Raw genomic sequence first — 22,047 nt, 5'->3', positions numbered from 1 at the left:
TATCACACAATTGAATCCCATTTGTAAGCACACTTTAAGCAAATGTCATTGACATAAGAAAGAAAGTAATGATTTGATGAGTGAATAAATAATTACACACCATGCCATTGTTCTAATCCGTTTTTCAATTTATTTTTCGGAAAACAGATTGTGGCGGCTGCAATCTGAAGTTTGAGCATCCGTTGTATTATCGCACACATTGCTCAGTTTTTCACGATCCATCGATGAGTCTGACCATAAGGAAGTATCACTGTAAGGTGTGCGGGGAGGCGGTGCTGGGGAAGGACAACATTATGAAGCATGCGGCGGAGAAGCATGATGGCAAGGGGGCGTATCAGTGTCAGTTCTGCAACAAGTTCTTCCTGCGGCTCAACTATCTGGAGATGCATCGGACCTACGGTTGTGCCTCGAATCCGAATCGATCGCGACCCGTTTGCGATTTTTGTGGTCGCAAATTTTGTCAGCCGCAAAAGCTGAAGGCGCATATTAAGCGTGTGCATAGCGGTAAGTTGCGAATGCCACGCCTATCTCACTATCTCTCTCAATCTCTCTAGCGTAATTGCGTAAATGCGTAGACTGTCTCAATATCGTAAGCGTAATATCGTAAACGTAATTTGTCAAACTGTATTAGCTACTATATTGCATCGAATGTGCAAGCCTAGCAGCCAATATCGTAAGCTCGTTATATCGTAAAACTCAATATCGTAAAGTATCGTAAGCTCGCATTAACACTATATATACATATATACATACTTATTATAATATAAAATACTGCCGTCGCTCTACCGCTTCTCCATATACATATATCAATACACACTCCACCACCACGAATATCGTATGTACTAATAACGTAACTAATCGCAACTTGTGCTTAGCCGTAACTACAAAACTAAACTAACTACTAACCAAAGAAAACACGACTATACATACATCTGTGATCGCCTCCCATCTTCACGTTTTTTTTTTTAGTTGTACTAACAAATTGGTCAAAACTTTCTTTATCACCTTCTTTGCTTTCTTATCGTATTTTTATTGGTGCATCGGAACATATAGGATCATCCACATACACATCAAGTCTTACCATATCATAAGGATTGTTAAAAGCACTCACTTGTTATCATCCAATCAAAATTCGATTATCGTAAATGTAATTTAAAGAAAATCAAGTTAGTTGCATTTAATTTAAGTGATTATAGTTAATTGGGCCTTGAGTAGTCTACATTCTAAAGCGCTTACGATTTGCTGGAATGCAAATTCGAATATCGTAAATGCAAAACACTCAAAATAAGCTCATTTTCATATGTTTTCACTGAATTAAATTTTTTTAGCCAACAAGGGTTCAGTCTTTATCTGTTTCGACTAAAATTCGAATATCGTAGCTCTAAATAATTTCTTAAGAGAAGAAAATCATAGTCTATAATCTTTACGTATGTTATTTTACTTTTTGGGGCATATTCGAATATCGTTAGTTAATTATAAATATTAATTAGGTTATTGATAATCAACAAGTCTTCGTACTATTGCTCTATCAAGGCCGCCGAGAACCAGATAAACCCAGCAATCAAGTCCAAATCCTCTTCATCATCATCATCAATCGTAAATTGCATCATTGTATAATCGCTTTTAGTGAATGATTTGATTTGATTTGATTTTGTGTTTGTCTTTGTCTTAGGTTTTCCACACTGAGTTTTGCCCCGGATTATGTAATACCTCCATATATATTATACATCTATATATGCTTTATGTTAGTTTGATCTAGTGTATTTTGCTTTATGTGTTTTCTTTTTGCTTTTTGTGTTATTTGTTTGTTAGTTCGTTTGTTGTTGGATTGGTTCGATTACCTATGACTTTTCTGTAATTCACTAATTTTCTTTCAAAATCACCACAATCCGAAAATTTCATTTTCTTCATACAATTTCATTTTAGATATGGCTGAAGTTTTACGAGATTTTCAGTGTAAATTATGTTCAAAACTTCTAGGATCGCGTGCGGCATTGCAGCGCCATTCGAAGGAGGTGCACAGTCGCAACTCAACAGTGGTGAGTTGTCCCCGCTGCCAGAAACTCTTCCAGAATCGCAGCAATCTGAAGATCCACATGCTAACGCATTCGGGTGTGCGGCCATTTAAGTAAGTTCAATTCCACGTTCTCTCCCTAAGTCCAGGTATCCATTACGTTTGCTGTATTCCTTTCAGTCTCGTATTCTGTTTTTCTTATTGTGTTTTCTCCAGTCAACTATGTTCCTTGTCTTTCCAATTCAATGCTCCGTCTTCTGCACTCCTTTCTATTATCAATATAATTTTTAGTTACATTCTGTCAATATCCATTTACATTTCAATTGTATCTTATTCCATTCTCCCAGCTTCTATCTGCCGTCGCTAGACTTCTATCTTCCAGTATACCATCTCACATCTTTTTTCTTTCTGCTGTCTTCCGTAACCTTTCACATTCGCTGCCCTCCGCTCTGTACATTACTCTATGTCGACCTTCCACTCTATTACCACTCACACCCATATACCTCTGATCATCTGTGCTTAGATCTTCGATACGTTTAATGTTTATCTCCTTCTTTCCGTTAACCCTTCATTTTGTCCCTGTCACTGCTTTCAGTTCTTTGACTTCAAACTGATCTCATCTTTTTACCTCCTTTTCCCATTCGCCCGTAATTCTTGTTCACTGTCTCCTATCTCCTGTCTTTCCTGACTACAATTACTTTCTTTTTCACTCTCCTTCTACTTTATCCCCACCATATTGTCTGTTTACTCCCAGTTTTCTCTCTTCATCAGTGTCTTGGGCCCTCAATATAATCTGTATCTTCTCGTCTCAATCAACACTCTTTTAAGTCCCATCTTCCGTCTCTTTACTCGCACCTTCTCGTCTAATCTCCCGTTTTCTGCTGACTTGGGTAACCCTCCATATTCATCCTCCTTCCATTTCATCCCCTATTCACTGTCTCCAGTTATCCACGTCAACCTTTGCTAACCTTACTTTCTTTTAGTCTAGACACCTGTCTTCCAGTCTTCTATCTCACCTCTTTACAATCTTCGACTGACTTTCGTAGCCTTCTTTATTCATCCTTTCTAATTTATCTTTACCCCCATTTTTCTCTCTTCATCAGTGTCTTAGGCCCTTAATAAAATCTGTATCTTCTAATCTCTATCAACTCTCTTTTAAGTCCCATGCCATCTCTTAACTCCTGTCTTCTCGCCTAATCTCCCATTCCTGCTGACTTGCGAAACCTTCCATGTTCATCCTTCTTCCATTCCAATCCCAAATCCATTGTCACCCGTTTTCCATGTCAACCTTTGCTTACCTTACACTCTTTTAGTCTAGACACCTGTCTTCCAGTCTTCTATCTCACCTCTTCATTCATCCTTCCTAATTTATCTATACCCCCATTTTTCTCTCATCATCAGTGTCTTAGGCCCTTAATAAAATATGTATCTTTTAATCTCTATGAGCTCTCTTTTAAGTCCCATCTGCCATCTCTTAACTCCTGTCTTCTCGCCTAATCTCCCTTTCCTGCTGACTTCCGTAACCTTCCATATTTATTCTCCTTCCATTCCAACCCCCCATCCTTTGTTTCCCGTTTTCCATGTCAACCTTTGCTAACCTTTCACTCTTTTAGTCTCTACCCCCCATTTTCCTCTCATCAGCACTTCTTGACACCTGTCTTCCAGTCTCCTATCTCACCTTTTATATTCTTCGGTTGACTTTAGCTTTTTATTCATCCTTCCTAATTTATCTTTACCCCCATTTTTCTCTCATCATCAGTGTCTTAGGCCCTTAATAAAATATGTATCTTTTAATCTCTATCAACTCCCTTTTAAGTCCCATCTGCAATCTCTTAGCTTCTGTCTTCTCGCCTAATCTCCCGTTCCTGCTGACTTCCGTAACCTTCCATATTCATCCTTCTTCCATTCCAATCCCAAATCCATTGTCACCCGTTTTCCATGTCAACCTTTGCTAACCTTTCACTCTTTTAGTCTCTACCCCCTATTTTCCTCTCATCAGCACTTCTTGACACCTGTCTTCCAGTCTCTCCTATCTCACCTCTTTACATTCTTCGGCTGACTTTCGTAGCCTTCTTTATTCATCCTTCCTAATTTATCTTTACCCCCATTTTTCTCTCTTCATCAGTGTCTTAGGCCCTTAATAAAATCTGTATCTTCTAATCTCTATCAACTCTCTTTTAAGTCCCATGCCATCTCTTAACTCCTGCCTTCTCGCCTAATCTCCCTTTCCTGCTGACTTCCGTAACCTTCCATATTCATTCTCCTTCCATTTCAACCCCCCATCCTTTGTCACCCGTTTTCCATGTCAACCTTTGCTAACCTTACACTCTTTTAGTCTTGATACCTGTCTTCCAGTCTCCTATCTCACCTCTTTACATTTTTAAGCTGACTTTCGTAGCCATCTTTATTCATCCTTTCTAATTTATCTTTACCCCCATTTTTCTCTCTTCATCAGTGCCTTATTCCCTCAATATAATCTCTATCTGCTAGTCATCATCAACATTTGTTCAAGTCGTATCTGTCGTCTCTGACTGGCGTAACCTACCTTATTCATTCTCCATACATTCCATCCCTTCATCCAATGTCACCCGTTCCTCATATCACCCTTTACTAACCATTCCCTTTCATCATCCTTTCTTGGCTCTTGTCTTCCAGTCTTCTATCTCAGGTCTTTACATTCTTCGACTGACTTTCTTAACCTTTCTTATTTACTCTTATTCAACACCCTTTGTCACTCTATCACCGTCTTCCCCTCATTATTGGTGTCTTAGCCCCTCTATATAATATCTGTACATTTATGACGATCCACCGACTAATGCAACCCTCTATCTACCCCACTCTCTTCCATTCTCCGTAGGTGCGCGGAACCGGAGTGCAATGCCGCATTCACGACAAAACAGTGCCTGCAATTCCATTATAAGAAGGTGCACAATTATACGCAGGAACAGATGCCGAAGATCGAGAGGAGTGTGGCGTACACGTTTGATGCGTATTCGGGTGGAATGAAGGTTGACTTTTTGGGTAAGCCAGTTGTGGGTGGTCCAGTTGGATCAGTGGGGCAGTCGGCACGCTCTAACGCTGCCGTCTCCTCCTTCACAGAGCAAGCACCGCGGCGACGACGAAAGAGTCTCGAGGATCAGAATCAGAACTCCATGTTGAGCAGCTCGATGCAAAGCGACACCGAGTACAGTGACGACAACATCTTCGAGGCGATCAAGAAGAGCGGCAAATCCATCAAGGATCTGTGTCGCAATGAGCCGAATCTCTCGCTGCTCAGCTCAAAGATCTCCAGCATTTTTGGTGAGAAGGTGCCAACGGTGGCGCCAACGCCGACATCGGTTAATCCCGGCATGTCCTCTGGTCCATCCGGTGTGGGAAGGAAGCGCAAGCGCAAGAAGGAGCCGACAGCAACACATGCCGCCCAGCAGCAACATCAACAACAGCAGCAGCAGCAGCAACAGCAGCAGCAACAACAGCAGCAGCAACAGCTGCAGCAGCAGCAACATCAGCAACAGCAGCAACAACAACACGCCCAACAATGCCACCAACAGCAGCAGCAGCAGCAACAACAACAGCAGCAACAACAGCAGCAGCAGCAACAACAACAGCTTCATGGCGGACACTTGGATCAATCGCCATCGCATTTGTCGCATCAGCATCAACAGCAGCCGCAGTACCACGCCCACACTCACAGTCACGCCCACGCGCATGCACACGCCCACCAGCAGCAGCAGCAACAACAGCAGCAGCAGCAACAGCAGCAGCAGCAACAACAGTCGGCATCGCATCATCAGCAACAATTGCACGATCCCGATGATGAGGAGGAGAATGTGCGCTTGGAGCAAGTGCGTCGCAAGCAGAATGCACAGCTGAGTCTGGTTGAGTCCTTCCTCACAACGACAGCGCAGCGACTGAGCGCACAGCAACAGGTGCAACAGGTGGTTGCAGCGGCAGCAGCTGTCTCTGCCATGGCGGGAGCTGGCGAAGATCCCGCCAAATTGGGTCATATGATGGGACACATGGGCGGCGTCGGCGTCGGCGTTGGACTCGATGATGATGATGACGATGATGAGGATGATGATGAGGCGACGGCGCATCATCATCACCATCAGCAGCAGCAACAGCAGCAGCAGCAACAACAACAACAGCAGCAGCAGCAGCAGCAGCAACATCAACAGCAGCAACATCATTCCCATCAATCGCATCCGCATTCGCATTCACATCCGCATTCGCATTCGCATCCGCATCATGCACATTCACATTCGCATCCGCATCAACAAACCGGACAGCAATCACACGGAGATTCGAGCTATCGCCATGCTGCTGCCATGAATGCTGCTCTTGGCCAGAATCTTGTGGTCAGCAAAGGCAGCAAGAAGTGGATCGGCGCCGATGATCGTCATCTCAGCGATGGCAGCGAGGTGGCCAACGATGCCACCGTCTCGGGCGGTGCCGTTGCCTGTGGCCAGCTGTCGAGTGGTGCCAGCTCTGGCCAGGATTTGGGCTTCGCCGTGCCGCCCAGCGCTGTGGATGAGCACAGTAAATTGCTGGGACAGAATCGTGACTTCCTGGCGAGACTGATGAGCAGCGCCAGCGCCAGTCATGCCAGCCATCAGCATCAGCACAGCGCCCACAGCCGCGAGGAGGATGAGAACAGTTCCTTCCTCGACGTGGTCGAGTCCAATAATAATGCAGCAGCTGCTGCTGCCGCTGCCGCCGCCGCTGCCGCCATGTCCCAATATCATCACAGTGCGTCGGCCAATGGCGCTGGTGGTGGCGGTGGTGCTGGTGGCGGTGGCGGTGGTGCTAGTGGCGGTGGCGGTGGCGGAGGTGGTGGCGGTAGTGGTGGCAGTGGTGCCAACACGGGTGGACATACACCCACTGGTGCAACCACAGCGCCGAGCAGCGTTGAACCGCCGCAAATGCAAATGAACTCGCTCAGCCATTCGCAATCCTTCATGAGCTCCTTCTACAACAACGCCAATGCAAGACTGAGCGGCGCCGGCGCAACTGTTGGCGTCGGCGTCGGCGTTGGCGTCGGCGCCAACTCATCCTCTGCCAGCATGCTGGTCGAGGCGGCCCTCAACTCCGTTGGCAATATGATTGACAGCGAGAGCAGCGATCTGAAGGTGTGTACACTGTCCATCATTCTCTCTTTGTTATAGTATATTTATCGAATGTTATTTATTTATTTGTATTTGCCTGGCGTCGTTAAATAAATAAATTCTCAACTACATAACCTTTTTTTTCGTTATTATTGTACTTAGTTTATTTAAATTGTACATTGCATATAGTTTATTTTAACTGCTGTATATTTATTTGTTGCCAGAGAAAATTAAAAGAAATAAATAAATATGTTGCTTTCTCAACTCTATCATCTTTTTTTTTTAATTAAAATTTTGCATTAATTTTATTAATTTATCGACTGCATTTATTCGATGGCAAAAAAAATAAATAATTAACTCTGTTTTTTTGCGATTTTTTAATCCAAAATTTAATATAATTAATTTTAAATTTAATGGTTTTTCTCAATTGCTTTAAGTCGACTTAGAACCATTAATTAAATATTCAGGTATATTTTTATAGTTTTTTTAATTTTAAATTCTTAAATAATTAATTTTAAATATTTTTTCTTTAATTTCATTATATTTTGTTGTCCACATCTTTTAGATTCAACTCCACTTTCTACTTTATTTTTTTTTCTTATTAAAATAATATATAATTTATTTAGTTGTTGATTCTTTAAAATAAATAAATAATGAAATAAAATAATAAATTTCTCATCTTAAGTTACAATCATACATGAGATATTTTTTTTTTTGTAATTTCTGTTAACAGTTCTATACACTTAAAAAATAAAAAAAGATTAAAAAACAATTGAAAAAAAAATTAATTTTCTTACATTAAATTGAAGGAGCGATTCAAACTCACAGCATCCTGAATAAAGCACTTTAAAAAATTTTAAAGCCTTGTTTTGAAACAAATTGCAATAATAAACTGCAAAAAAGTAGCAAAAGAAGAGTTGTGACTAGTGCAATAATCATAAGTTTCTTACAATTTGTCGCACTAGGACATCAAATAAATTAAATCTAAATATCAAATAAAAAAAATAATTAAATAAAAAAAATAAATAAATTCTTCACACAAATTTTTAAAATAAAATGTGCATGATATTAAGTGTTATATGGGTCGTTATTAAGGTGTTTTTGGTATTCTTGGTCGACAGGTACCCACCGAGAACCACATCAACAGCGACAGTCCGATGAGCGCACACGTGGATGCGGAGTCACAGCGGTTTGGCAGCGGCGGCGGAGCGAATGGAGCAGGGATTGGGGCAACGATGGATAATCTGGAGAACGAGCTGAAGATGATGAAGAATCTGGGCAGTTTTCCGATGCAGATACCGCCGTTGCCGATGTTCCAGGGCGCTTGCAACATATCGCCGAGCGCATCGACGCCAACGAATCCGCAGAGTAATCAGAACCAGAACGATGTCGATGTGGATGCGGGCAGCACACCGCGACCACAGCATCCCGACTCCGATGGCTTCTCCTCGTCGCATCATCGAACGCCGCCGTCACCGCCGCCGATATCGCCGGGTCGGGACTATGGCGGCATGTTTGGAGCAGGTAACGGCGCAGGAGGTGGACCCGGATCGAATAGCACACCGGCGGGCAGCTCGAGTGGTGGCGGTGGCGGTGGTGGTGCACCCACCGCTGGTGGCAACAATTTGTCGGCCTCGTCACCGTTGCCGGCATTGCAGCCGCAACGACGCAATGCATCCAGCGTGGGCAGCACATATCCCGAGCACGAGCTCATCTCACCCGCCTCCTCGCCGAGCATACCCCGCTACAACTTCAACGGAGACATGATGCGTCACAAGCGCGCCGTCCAGGAGCAGGAGCAGCAGGAACGACGCCACAACATCTCGCGGCACAATCAAATGTCCAGCGATGAGGAGAACAGCATCATGCCACAGAATAGGTAAGCAAATCCTGACCAGCAATTTATGCAACATTTCCTTATATCAATTTTTTTTTTTTAAATGATACTATCAACAGTTCACATAGTTACAAATATTATGTTAACTATAAAAATAAGCCAGAAAGACTATAGGAATATCCGTAACATACTTTTAGGAGTTTATATTGCTTTAAAAATTAAAACAGATATTACTGCCGGTCTATTTAACTGATTTTGTTGAGATTAAGATGAATGTTAGATAATAATCATAGCTAACGTTAATTAATCTAAAAAAAAAACGTTATATGGGCAATTCTCTAATTTTGAATGCGACACTCGTACGCATTCAAAGTGAAAAAAAACATATGCGACAACATTTTAGAATGTTGACAATAGGCGAAACATACAGCTATTGACTAGCACTATAATTGGTGTTAAGCTTGATTTTGGTCAATGGTTCGTTTTCAAGAAAATTACCGAAAATCAAGGCATCACAAAACAGAAGTCGTTCTCGCGGCGAACAGTTCCAAACACTGATTTTAACGAAACCTGAGGTAATATTTTTATGCGAATAGTTTTAAAATGTTGTGCATAAATGCATCTTAATATTGTCTTTTATTTGATTAAAAAATATTAGGTAGTTTATTATTAATTTACGTCAAATCACTTTCGCACGCGACATGTCGCACGCGACATTTTGTTCCATCATGCTTTCTATGTTTTTTGTTTATTTCGTATGAATTATATGTAAACTTTTTAAGTTAAGATTTATTACTATAATTGGAGTGTTTTCTTTGCATTTTCAATAAGTTTTTGTTTCTAAAAGAAAGATATCGTCAAAAAATCATGATAATACAAACACTCCATTTTCGAAGTCAACTTTTGGCAAAACAGGCAAAAATATTGAAAAAACCTAATTTATTCAAAGATGCAAACGGTATGCTCAAACTAATGAACTAATACATGTTTAGAATGTTTAAACAAGTAACTTGAAAATGTTTCTAGAAGAAAATTTCACAAGATGTAAGTTTTTGATCAATTTTAAGTTATTGGCTGCGGTTGACATTTTTGGAGAATTTCCTATACGTCAAAACATTTTTGAATTTTGACAAAAGTCGAAACTTATAGCTATTGATTAAAACTGTAATTCTTATTGTTGATTTTGGGCAATGGTTCGCTTTCAAGAAAATTACGAAAATAAAACCAAGGCACGACGAATATGTCTATATCGACTCGGCTGTTGATGCTGATCAAGTTAATGCGTATACATTAGGGTGCATCGATTTTTTTTTACAAAAAATGGTTACACAATTTCGTAATCTAGGGGCAATTCTAAGCTGTTCTCACCAAGAAACCATAGGGATAAAATGAATTGCTAGTCCGCGCTTTTTGAGTTGAAAAATGTTGTGTTATCAGTTGTTGACTGGTTGAATATTATGTTTTAAGGACAATTGCTTCTATGATTCCATGTAATCTTGAAAGTCCTGGTCCCAACAAGAGCTTTGATACATTTTGCAGGACTAAAAACACTAAAAATATGCTATAATATTTATTTGTAATAATTATTTATTTATAATTTGAAGCGAAAATTAATTGCATCTTTTGTGGTGTCTTCCCATTAGTGCTGGCCAGGATATGCGCATGAAGTTCCCGCAATCGCAAATCGATCTCATGTACTCCAAGTACGAGAGCATGGCCAGCAATCTGAAGTACAACAGCCAGGATCTGGACTCACCCGCCGAATACCGGCAGAGCAGCAACAGCAGCAATGTGGCAAGTGCAGCGGCAGCCGCTGCAGCAGCCGCAAGTGCCGCCAATGATATGTCCGATCTGCAGGGATTAGATATGAGTTCGCGCTCGAATGCGTCGAGTAATTACCATCATAATTTTCAGCTGCCTAGCAGCCGTTATCATCATCATATCTATGATATATTGTCGGATCGGGAGCAGAGTCAGCAGTCGCAGACGCAACAACAGACGGCGGCATCCGTGGTGCATCAACAGGAGCATGCATCCCATGGTGGACACAGCAGTCAGCTGCAGGCGATGCAACAGCATCAATCGGCCGCCATGCATAATATGCTGAGCGAGCAGTTGGGCGAACAGGAGCATGATCAGACCACATCGGTGGATCTGAGTCGGACAGCCAACTATGTGGTGTCATCGCCGCCACAATTGCCATACAATCATCCGCATCACGATATGCTGAGAATGGCATCGTTGGATCTCACACCGAATACAGCCAACATGACTGTGGGCAACAATCGATCATTTCTCTCCTCCCAGATGCAGCACCAAAGTCGCGAGAGTCTCGAGCATCATCGTCTGCTCTCAACCGTGGAACAGCATCGTATATTGGCCGCCTCGAACGCCGCTGCAGATCCACATCGTCTCCTGGTCGATCCCACGGCACATTTGCTGATGGAGCAGAATAATCGATTGCTCGGCACTGCGGATCAGTCACGACTCCTTGGCGAATCGGCGGCGGCAGCTGCTCAGAATCGTCATATGGCGAGAAGTTTCGGGGCCTATCATCAGGTGGCATCCAGTAATTATCATCCGGGTGTTAGGCCGCCTCCGGTGTTGCCATCAGCCAATCACCATGCTTCCAATCCGTCGAATTATCATCCATTTCCCGCCTACTACTAGTAGGTGGCGCCATCTGGCGGCCAGTACCAAATCCAAAACCCCAAAATGCACAGCTAGTCCAAAACCACAATATCTCTATACTACAGTTTCTATCCCATTAAAACCCGATATAGATATTATAAACTATATCCTAGATATACGATTCTTTCTATAATTTATACCAATTGGAGAAGGATGCGGACTATAGCTAACCGGGACTAAAGTGCAATTCAAAATATCCCCCCGTCAACGCCACTGGCAGCCACAGTACCACATACTTATATAAAAGTACTATTCGTGAATTCTTCAGTTAAATTTTAATATAGTTCAATTTCAAGCGCAAATATGTTTTAAACGTAACAATGTTTTGGTTCCTCGGTTCTATTCGCATGTAATTCAACTATCAAAGCCGCTAATTATTCATCTTAAGCTATACGAAAAAATAAGAAAACAAAAATAGTAATAAAGAAAAATACCAGAAAACATACATTACGTTTAGTTTCTCAACTATTATGAATTAATTAAATGTGAAAATAAAATAGATTTAACAACAACAAAATTCCAAAAATAAAAAATAAATAAATAAGTAAAAAATACCATAAAGTGTGCCAATATGTTTAAGTGTAAATTGAGTTTTTTTTTTCTCGCAACACATGGCAAACTATATAATTTTGTAACAATAATAATATTATGTATAGTTGTATATGTAAAAAGAAAAAAAAATAATAATAATAATAATAATAATAATGAATAAAAATAATACCAATAATTAAAAAAAAAAGAGAAAGTAAACTATAATGCTATAATTTTAAACAACATTTGCCGCTGAGTTTGTATAAAAATAGAAATTGTATAAAAAAAAATAAACGAAAATTTCAATACAATAAAAAAAATACCTTGCTATTTTTACACCACGAACGAGAGGAAATAAAAAAATACTAAGAAGATGAAAATATTATAAACGAGTACAAAGTGTTGAGCAAATTGAGTGAAAGGGCTTATAACAATAAATCGAATTGTAATACATAATAGATAACATTCATTTGGATATTCCAGAAACAAATCCCCCAAAAACAAGCCCCATACAAACTCAGCGATAATAAAAGAAAACAAAAATCGACACAATATGAAATGAAAATACCAAAATCTAATATAAAATAATGATTAGCTAAAAAAAACACTCATTATTAAAATAAATATGCATAAATGTAATTTGTAATAATAATAATATACTTACATATGTGACACAGAACAGTTCGACCGATCAGGAACTTAGCTCAAGCGACTTTAATAACAATTAGTCCTTATGATTACATTTTTTTTGTTTATGCCTATTGCAAATTGATTCGGCATAACATGACATAGACATATAAACTTATAAAATATTAAACATATATATATATATATAACATATGAATGTACTAAAAGATATATAAATACATAGCAAGTAAATGAATTAATGCATATAATTTCATGTAAATTATTTAATTATAAATTTATAAATGGCGAGAAAAAAATAAAACAAAAATGGCGATATGTATACACACACACAGATTCCAATGATAATAATAGTACGGGATCGTATATAATTAAAGTGCTGAATGAGAGTTTAATTGCCATAAAGCATATTGAAAACGCTGATAAATGATATTTACATATGGTGTAATAAAATTATCGATTATTAATAAAAATTGACAAATTATTTGAATGAAAACAAGTAAAAACGGCCAAAAGTTTCGTCATCGATAATTTACAGCACATGGCTGGATCGATTGATCAACATACATGCATAAATGTTTAGCTTAACAGCAAGTCAGGTTTTCTTTCCTATGTTAGCTTAACATAACTGCGTTTTTAACATTGATGGTCAAGTTGAAAAATTTAGTCAGAATACATGCGGCATGAAAAATTAGTCAAATCGGACATTTGCATAAATATATTTTGGTTCCAATTTAAATAGACATTTACAATAAGTAACATTTTAAAATGTACGTACATTCATAACTTTGGTAAAAAAAATTTCAAAATTCTTGTTAAACAAAATGTACATCGATCTTGAATTACATTTGCATTCAAACGTTAACGGCAGCAACAACGAGAGCAAAAATATTCGACACGATAGCGATAACAACAGTATTTCGATTGCGATTTTAAAGAGCGATATACGCAGCAGACAAGAGCGAGTTGAGGAAGAAATAGTAAGCAATAGCACGAGTCAGAGAGAGACAGAGATAGAGGAGAAAGAGAACATATGAACGTTATCATGACGCAATAGAAAGCCTCATGAATGTAAAAGCAATAAAGTTTGATTAGTTGGGAGCACAGCAGCAAGTACATATATTAATATATGTCGCCAACGGCGGCAGAGATAACAGCAGCGACGTTGACGCCGCTGAGTGAGCACATTAGCAATCGCGATGCGTATAATCAGAAAGAGAAAGAAGCGGCGGCGGCAACAACAAATGCCAATATCAAGAGCAAATCAGTGGCAGAGCTGTCGCAGCCGCTGCCGCCGCAAATCGGCAGCAACAGAGTGGGCAGCGATATGCTCTTAATGACGCCCGAGCAAATCGCTGAGGCATATGAGAGCGCTGTGCGCGAAGAAGAGAAAAAGGCCGCTGCGGCTAAAGAAGAAGAGCAAAATAAAAAGAGACATTTCAATTTACTCAATTTTCTGAAATCTTTAACTGAGTTACGAATACGAGAACGACTCTTGCTGTTAGTTGGTAAATTTTTGTCATTCATTTTGCATTTAGACATGCATGGAGGCGACACTGGCAACAACATTAACTTCGTGGAGGGGCTAATAGACTTTCTCGCCGGCTCGCTGGGTAAGTCAACGAATCTTAACATAGTACAGTGGGCAACCAGCATATGTAAAACACTAACTACTCTTGCATATTAGTTTTTGGTGATGAAAAAAGAAAAAACAGAAATGAGATGCAGATTGGTTAATTAATGAAATTTCATCATATTTTTAATTCATAAGAAACGTGTTTAAATATGTAGTGCGTCAAATAAGCTGTGAGCCACTGTACATAGTATATATTTTGCTCTTGCTCTCTTTAATTTTGGTTTTACTTCTCTGCCCACAGGCGGCGCTGCTCAAGTCTATGTGTCGCAGCCATTGGACACGGTCAAGGTGAAGCTACAAACTTTCCCGGAGAAGTACAAGGGTATGCTCGACTGCTTTGTGAGCACATATCGACGGGATGGGGTGATGCGGGGTCTTTATGCCGGCTCTGTGCCGGCAGTTTTTGCCAATGTCGCTGAAAATTCTGTGCTCTTTGCTGCATACGGTGGCTGCCAAAAGTTTGTCTCCTATTTGGTTGGCAAAGAATTGGCATCCGATTTAACAACCACGGAGAATGCCTGTGCCGGCTCTCTGGCCGCCTGTTTCTCCACCCTCACCCTCTGCCCCACGGAGCTGATCAAGTGTAAGCTTCAAGCCCTGCGGGAGATGAAACACTTTGTGGAGCCGACACAAACAGCCGATATACGCACACCATGGACATTAACGCGTTACATCTGGCGAACCGAAGGTGAGAGTTTTATATCAAATTGACATTTTAATACATACAATATGTACAATGTACATACATACATATTTCAACATCTCTGATTAGATTATGTGTGTGCCTATCTCGCCTGGTTTTTTTTTATTTCTTCTCTGTTTCTCCATAATTCATATTTAATCGCGATTCGCGCGAGTTTTCTGATTTTGATACACTTCACACAAAACTAATCAGCTGCCGTCTGTTTCGCATTTTGGCGTTGCCAGATGCTGCCAAACATGTATGCTGTTCTCCAGTTGTTCATGAGAAACTGATAGGGATGTTGAGCACATCCGGTGGATCGATCATTTACTTCCCATAATCTCACTTCATATGTATTTATTTATGAGTATGTTGCAGTCTTTTTATAACCTTTATTTTTTGCTTATATATCTATATATGCGTATCTTTTTATGAACCTGTCTTTTGGTTCAACTATATTCAGTCCATTTCTATCAGCTGTTCCTTCAAGCAGGTGGTATATCTACAGTGGCTCACAGCTGATTTCCACCAGCACCTAAAGAATCATTTATAACAGCTAACTAAACAGAAACTAAGATTTTTTATCTTTCAAATCTACATGATAATCTAATTACATTATTTTTGGTTGATTTTTAAGTTACAAATTGTTAAAAAAAAATTAAATGTAAGAAAATGTATTTAATAATCAAAAACATTAGGCTAACAACCTGCGTTCAAAGTAATTTTATAATACATTATTTTAATTATACTTTCCATGTATGTATATACCTTTATACGAGTATATCATATATCTATATCTTATGATGGAAATCTTATGCATATGTCAGTAAAAATGCCCTAATAAAATTCTACATTTAAAAATTTTTGTAGTGCTTCATATAATTTCAATCAGATCTAATTCAAATCGGAGCATTATCCTATTTAATTTAATCAACAGTCGTATTTTATATATGAATTAGGTAATGCAACCAAAAGTAGTAATTTCAGTCCGTATATTTCAGTTCTATTTATATTTTAAAATTAACTTATTACAATGAACTGATTATTACCTGATTACCAGAATAATAGATGTCAAGGAAAACATAGGTTATATTAGAGCCTGTGCAAATAATCTGAGTAAGAAGCTTTAGGTATTCGCTATAAGAATCTAAAATATAGTTTTCGACCAGTTCAGTATTATTTAAAAAGTTGGAAGTGCTTCAACTTACCAACTAAGCATATATCCGATAATAAGTAATTTCAACTATAAACAGAAATAACTTTAACCTGTTATTCTATGCTACTTGTATATAGTATTTGTATTTTCATTGACTGATCGCAACTTGAGCGCTGTATTCATAGTGAATAAATGAATGAATGAATGAACAATGAGTGTGTCTTGTAAATCGTAAATGGATAATACAAGTAGAAAAGAGACGCGTAGTTACTGTTATCAGTTGACAAGTGGAAATTTTTACAGAATCTTTATTTTTGTTTGTTTTTTCTTTCTGTTTTTGATTGACAGACTCAATTCTCATCCCTAGTCTTCTTTCATTTCACTAGGGAAATGTTTGTTTTCAAATTGTTTTTGTTGTTGTTGATGATGATGTTGGTTCCGTTCTCGCTTTTATTTGCGCCTGGCACGCCACTCAGTCAAGAGATAAGAACCGGAATGACCATGCAATCCCCCTGGTGGTATTGGGGGTCTAATAAAGTCTATAAATACAACTCAAAGCTGGCCTCACGTGCCTGTTCAACTGTTATTTTCACACACGCCACAAACTTGAGAATAACAACGTCATAAAGTCAAACATACAATACTTAATTTACAATCTAGGTACATAATGTTTTTATAAGTAATCTACGTTGCAGTGTCAACGCTCTCTTCCTATTTATTTGGCTCAACGATACTTAAACTTGTTTCCTGAATTACATAACTATCGAGTTTATTGTACGATCATGCTAAAATTATGTTAAAAAAGTTTTGTCCGTTTGAAGTATGTCTGACTTTGGATCTAGGCTTACAAGTTAACATTTTTGTCCAATTTGGCATGATTTTTTATAATAAAATTAATGGTTTCAGAATCAAGTTAAAGGAGTTGATTGAAAGTAAAAGATTGAGATCAAAAATGTTCAATATTAAAAATTCCAAAGGGGTGGACCCTTAGCATCAAAATCAATATATAGCAGATGAACATGGCTCTATCAACTTAATTGTTAATGGAGTATTTCACACATTTCCTTTCTTTAAACTTTATAGACCTTTTCAGGTTACAATTGTAAAAAATATTAATATGTGCATTTCATTAATTGTATATGTTAATTGCTCTTTCTTTCTGGCAGGCATCAAGGGATTTTATCGTGGCTTGGGCTCAACGTTTGTACGGGAAATGCCCGGATACTTCTTCTTCTTTGGCAGCTACGAGGGCACACGTGAACTCCTGCGCAAGTGAGTTAAACAAAGTGATGTAACAAATATATAGATACTATATATATATCGAAATTACTTTTAGAGAGGGACAGACTAAGGAGGAGATTGGTCCATTCCGTACTATGGTCGCTGGCGCTGTTGGCGGCGTTTGTCTGTGGACATCCACATTTCCGGCGGATGTGATCAAGAGTCGGATCCAGGTGAAGAACCTCAATGAGGGCATGTTCACCGTCGGTGCGGACATTGTGAGACGAGAGGGCGTCTTGGCCCTCTATCGTGGCCTATTGCCATCTGTGCTGCGCACAATTCCTGCCACGGCCACATTATTCGTTGTCTACGAGTACACAAAGAAGGCGCTCCACGGGGCCATGTAGCTGTGAACTGTAAACTGTCACCTCAACCTGACCGCGGGCGGTCATCCGACACAAAAACAAAACATAAAACAAACATCTAAACAAAAACAAAACGAAACGAAAAACAAACATAAAATAATTAGCTCATGTTGCTAGCGCGTTATTACACATACTTATGACTACTGTTGCGCTTGTTATTATTATTATTATTATCATTTATTATTATTATTATTAATAATTTGTTAGCATTTTTGTTGTCCCCGCATCCCCTCACATTATTATCATCCCGCTGCCACTCCCACTTTGCTCATATGTTGGCCGCCTGGCGCAGTCGACGCTTTAGAAAATCCTGACGATCCGTTGACGTTTCCAGTTCGCGCCATTCATGCCAATAGATCTGTATGTGTGTAAGTGCGTGTGTGTGTGTGTGTGTACAAGTGTGTGTCGTGTATGCGTTGTTCATAGAAAAAGTAAAGAAATTTTAGCAATAAGTTATACTTTTTTTTACGACAATAAAAAATGATTTAAAAACAAATACTTTTTACTATAATCCTTCATTTCCTTAAAACGGCAAGAGCTAGACGGTTGAAATTTGCATATAATATAATTGGGGCAGTTTTCAATTCCATTTGCGTTGGAGTAAAGACGATTTGCACTTGATTTTTACTTTGTGCAAATCCTTTTTAATAAACATTGTTTTATGGTAACTCGAAAACTTTTCAATTCTCAATTTTCTAATTTGGAAATGGATAATATTTGAATGCACAGGCGTGGTTTACAAATCTGTATACTTTCTACTTTTGAGAGACAGATAAAACAGTTGCCATACATTTATTTAAAGTGACAACAAAATTTAGATTTCAATAGTCTTGAATTTGTAAAATTTGTAGAGAATTTAAAATTGGTAATAGACATAGACTGCATGGAGCATAGAACTCTGTTAAAATAGTTAGAAAATGTTCTTATACTTAATAATAATTAATAGAATTGTAGAACTAAAAGCATTTATAAGAAATTAAAACGGTATTTCATTTTGTCGGATTTTGAATTGTGTATAATGGTTTCTAGAATACTGACTCCTTTTTTCTATATAACATGGATTTGTCAAGTTTGAAAACTGACCGTTCTTATATCCAATACTTTGTATATCCAATACTTTCAATGGAAGAGTTATTTTTTCATACTATATATCTAGTCCTACAGATGTATAGATCTATAATTGGAATGGTAACTCACCACAACAGGTTTGTGTCCCAGCTGTCGAAGTTGTTTCAGTTTCATGGCAAACTGTCCCGTGTGTCGTTGTTTATCACGTATTACATTATTCCAGCCGGCGACGACAATGACGAGTGTGTCCACGTGTGGTGCCTCCTTGGTGCCCAAGAGATGTTGCCGTGTCAGCAGGACGCCACTGTAATCCTCCGGACAGCTGGCATCCAAGGGAATCACACGATGTTGCTGTCGATCATAGCAAATGACGAGATCACAGCGATCATAGTGGGGCAATAGATGCTTGGCGGTGATTGTGGTGCGCATGAGGCTGCCCAGTGCATCCCGAATCTCCAGGAGAATGCGATCCGTTTTGTTGAGCTTGTAGTTGCCATCGGGAATATACTGGGTATAGAGCTTTCCCATTTGCTGGCGTTGCTTCTCGGTTAGAAAGTGTCCCGTATAATCCGTTCCCAGCATCTGGGCAAAGCTGTCCAGATGGAAGTATTCGCGTCCCGGCATTCCACTGCGATAAACATGACGCACGAAGCGGGGATCGAGGGCAACGCTTAGCAACTCTACATCGTAGACATTCCGCATGCTGAGGAAGTGGAGGCAGTTGCTATAGCAACGTGGATACCTCAAGATCTCGTCGATGCGTTGACGCAGCATCTGGGGAAGACGCTGACAGAGACGGGCTTCAACGCCGCTGGCAGTGTTGAGATTGAACAGTGCTATGACCAGGCAAATGCGCTCCAAATCCTTCAGTCTTGCCGCCTCCAGTTCGTGCTCGAATCTCAGCAGAATGCGCTCGACAAGCGCATCATTGCAGGTCTGCAGTTCGCAGCCGAGCAGCGCCATGTGGAGGCAGGTCAAGAGCGAGACACGATCCACCTGGGAGTGCAGTGCGGCAAGCAGTTGCTGCAGTGCATCCACCTGTGGTAATTTGCTGCTGTAACGCAGGATCTTCAATAAGGCCACCAGTGTGATATCCTCGACGCTGTCCAGTTGTGCCTCGAGGCGTGTGTAGATCTGCTGCAATAATTCGGGATTCCTGATCTGCGTCTGTGTCTTGAAGAATCCCATGGCCATGACACCCAGCTCCTGCAGCGTCATCTGTTGCACACAGTTGGCCAGATTCAGCTCAAAGTCAAACATCTCGAATACCGGACGACGCAACAGATTGCAGAGGAACATGGACTGAACGAGCTGCTCTGGCGGCAGCTTACGTATCTTTCGTCCAATCTTGCGCAGCGCCAGCCACACAAATTCACCAATGCGTGCCAGTCCCAGCTGATACCAGGCATCGCTGACCAGCAGCAACTGGGAACTGGACCAGCCATCAATGCGGCGACAGCACTCAATGTCCAACGTGTTCCACAACTCCATATAGTTGGCGGTCTTTGTGGACTCCGTTGTCGGCAACTGTTGCAGGCTGCGCAGTGAGCCCACCAGCTGCTCGTCATTGAGGTGATGCATCTGCTCACAGTAGATGCGCACAAAGTCCGTGAATCGTTCATCACTGATCTGTGTGGCAGTTTGTGCACAATGTTGCACCAGCTGCAGCAAATCAGCATACAATTCACTTGGCTGTGCCTTATCGCTGGGCTCCAACACACGCTGCAGTGTGCCCACATCAACTGCATCCCTGTCGAACCAATCAATGGAGCGTGCGATCTGGTAGGGCTTCACGGAGCCCGATAGAATGCTATGCGCATACTGATTCTCCGAGTCAAGGAAAACTCTCGCGGGCATTGTTGGCGCTGTGCGTATGCAGCGGTACAACATGACCCGTTGCGCTTGTTGCACCATCGCCAGGCCACGCTGCATGCATCTTGTTGTTGTCCGTATCATTTTAGTTGTAGTTTAATTCATTACTTTGCAATATTTGTGGGCATTACGCGTTATGTCAGGACAAAAACAAAATCGAATGCACCAACAAAGGCGCACAGCTGTCTTCGGCGTTGCCAGATGCTTGCAACAACCATGCGGTTTGTGGGCGAAATCACTGCATACTATCTGGCAACTATTCATCGTCATCGATATCCATCAGGCGCGAATGCTTAATCGATAAGCTTTGTTTTTTTTTGGGAAAATTATAACCGCTGGTTTAAGTTTACAAAGCATTACATTCAATTAGCTATTTTTTTGTTCTTCAACTGTTTATTGCAGGGAACTACATTTTAATACTTCAATGTGTAAGATTTGGTTACACCAAAGGTTCTATTTTAGTCGTCATTATCGAAACCAGCGAAAAATTGATATTTATATTTATAATTTTAAATTTTCAATTCATTTATTTATAAGTGAAGCTCTACGAAAACTAACAAATTATTTATTGTTTTTAATGAAAATATGTTATTAACAATTTTGAACAACTTTGAAATTTGTACATTTTATTTTATGCGAAAACACAAATTGTAATGAACATATTTTCACCAATAACGAACACGCTTGTCTCTATTGTGTACTCAAAAGTTTTCTCATATGAATAAGAATTACAAAAAAATTATATTTGCAAACGAATTTCTTTTGTTTATGTTCTGCGTCGTATACGTAATATGGCGTTATATATATTTTTAACAACGACCCATGAATAATATGATTGTTACGTCTTGCTGCTTTCCATGGAAACTTGTTTTCTGTTGCCGTTATTTCGATTGTTATTGTTTCTCTTCTGTTATTAACTAGGTTGGGTTTTGCATGCATAAATTACGTATCCGCCTGATGTGCTCAGCTGTGTTGACAACTGTTCGCTGTCCGAGTCAAGGACAAGCAAAGTCGAACTTCTGAGTGCTTATCGAGTCAATTAATTGAACAAAATTTAAAATTCACACATTTACTTTTTTTCACTTGATCTAAGAAACAACTAAGGTTAAAAAGGTTTATTGTATAAAACCACGAAAGAGTATTTTTTCTTTGACAATAATCGAG

At 39.8% G+C, this 22,047-nt stretch overlaps 3 protein-coding genes across 3 annotated transcripts in view; 2 read left to right on the top strand and 1 right to left on the bottom strand.

The window, feature by feature from the left end:
• The window catches only part of LOC117788629, a 28,956-nt gene extending 16,906 nt beyond the window's left edge, over window positions 1-12,050 (top strand). The window contains 8 exon segments of the mRNA XM_034627461.1: window positions 148-504; window positions 1,927-2,128; window positions 4,872-5,035; window positions 5,114-6,121; window positions 6,200-6,746; window positions 6,825-7,143; window positions 8,241-8,998; window positions 10,600-12,050. Coding sequence (XP_034483352.1) covers window positions 148-504; window positions 1,927-2,128; window positions 4,872-5,035; window positions 5,114-6,121; window positions 6,200-6,746; window positions 6,825-7,143; window positions 8,241-8,998; window positions 10,600-11,626 — 4,382 coding nt within the window. The 3' untranslated portion in view covers window positions 11,627-12,050.
• A 2,228-nt stretch (window positions 12,051-14,278) lies between these two features.
• Window positions 14,279-18,084, top strand: LOC117787393 (mitochondrial ornithine transporter 1). Its single transcript, XM_034625906.1, has 4 exons — window positions 14,279-14,436; window positions 14,701-15,147; window positions 17,464-17,569; window positions 17,634-18,084. The coding sequence occupies exons 1-4, from the start codon at window positions 14,364-14,366 to the stop codon at window positions 17,923-17,925; spliced, it is 918 nt and encodes a 305-aa protein (XP_034481797.1). The 5' UTR covers window positions 14,279-14,363; the 3' UTR covers window positions 17,926-18,084.
• Window positions 17,458-21,059, bottom strand: LOC117787382 (FAST kinase domain-containing protein 5, mitochondrial). The gene is made up of 2 exons (XM_034625894.1): window positions 19,141-21,059; window positions 17,458-18,301 (listed from the first exon to the last, which is right to left on the bottom strand). The coding sequence occupies exons 1-2, from the start codon at window positions 20,965-20,967 to the stop codon at window positions 18,212-18,214; spliced, it is 1,917 nt and encodes a 638-aa protein (XP_034481785.1). The 5' UTR covers window positions 20,968-21,059; the 3' UTR covers window positions 17,458-18,211.
• Between the last annotated feature and the right edge of the window lie 988 nt (window positions 21,060-22,047).

The sequence above is a fragment of the Drosophila innubila genome, chromosome X (genome assembly GCF_004354385.1).
Source record: "Drosophila innubila isolate TH190305 chromosome X, UK_Dinn_1.0, whole genome shotgun sequence".
NCBI classification, from domain to species: domain Eukaryota; kingdom Metazoa; phylum Arthropoda; class Insecta; order Diptera; family Drosophilidae; genus Drosophila; species Drosophila innubila.
This window is presented reverse-complemented; position numbering and strand designations above follow the sequence as displayed.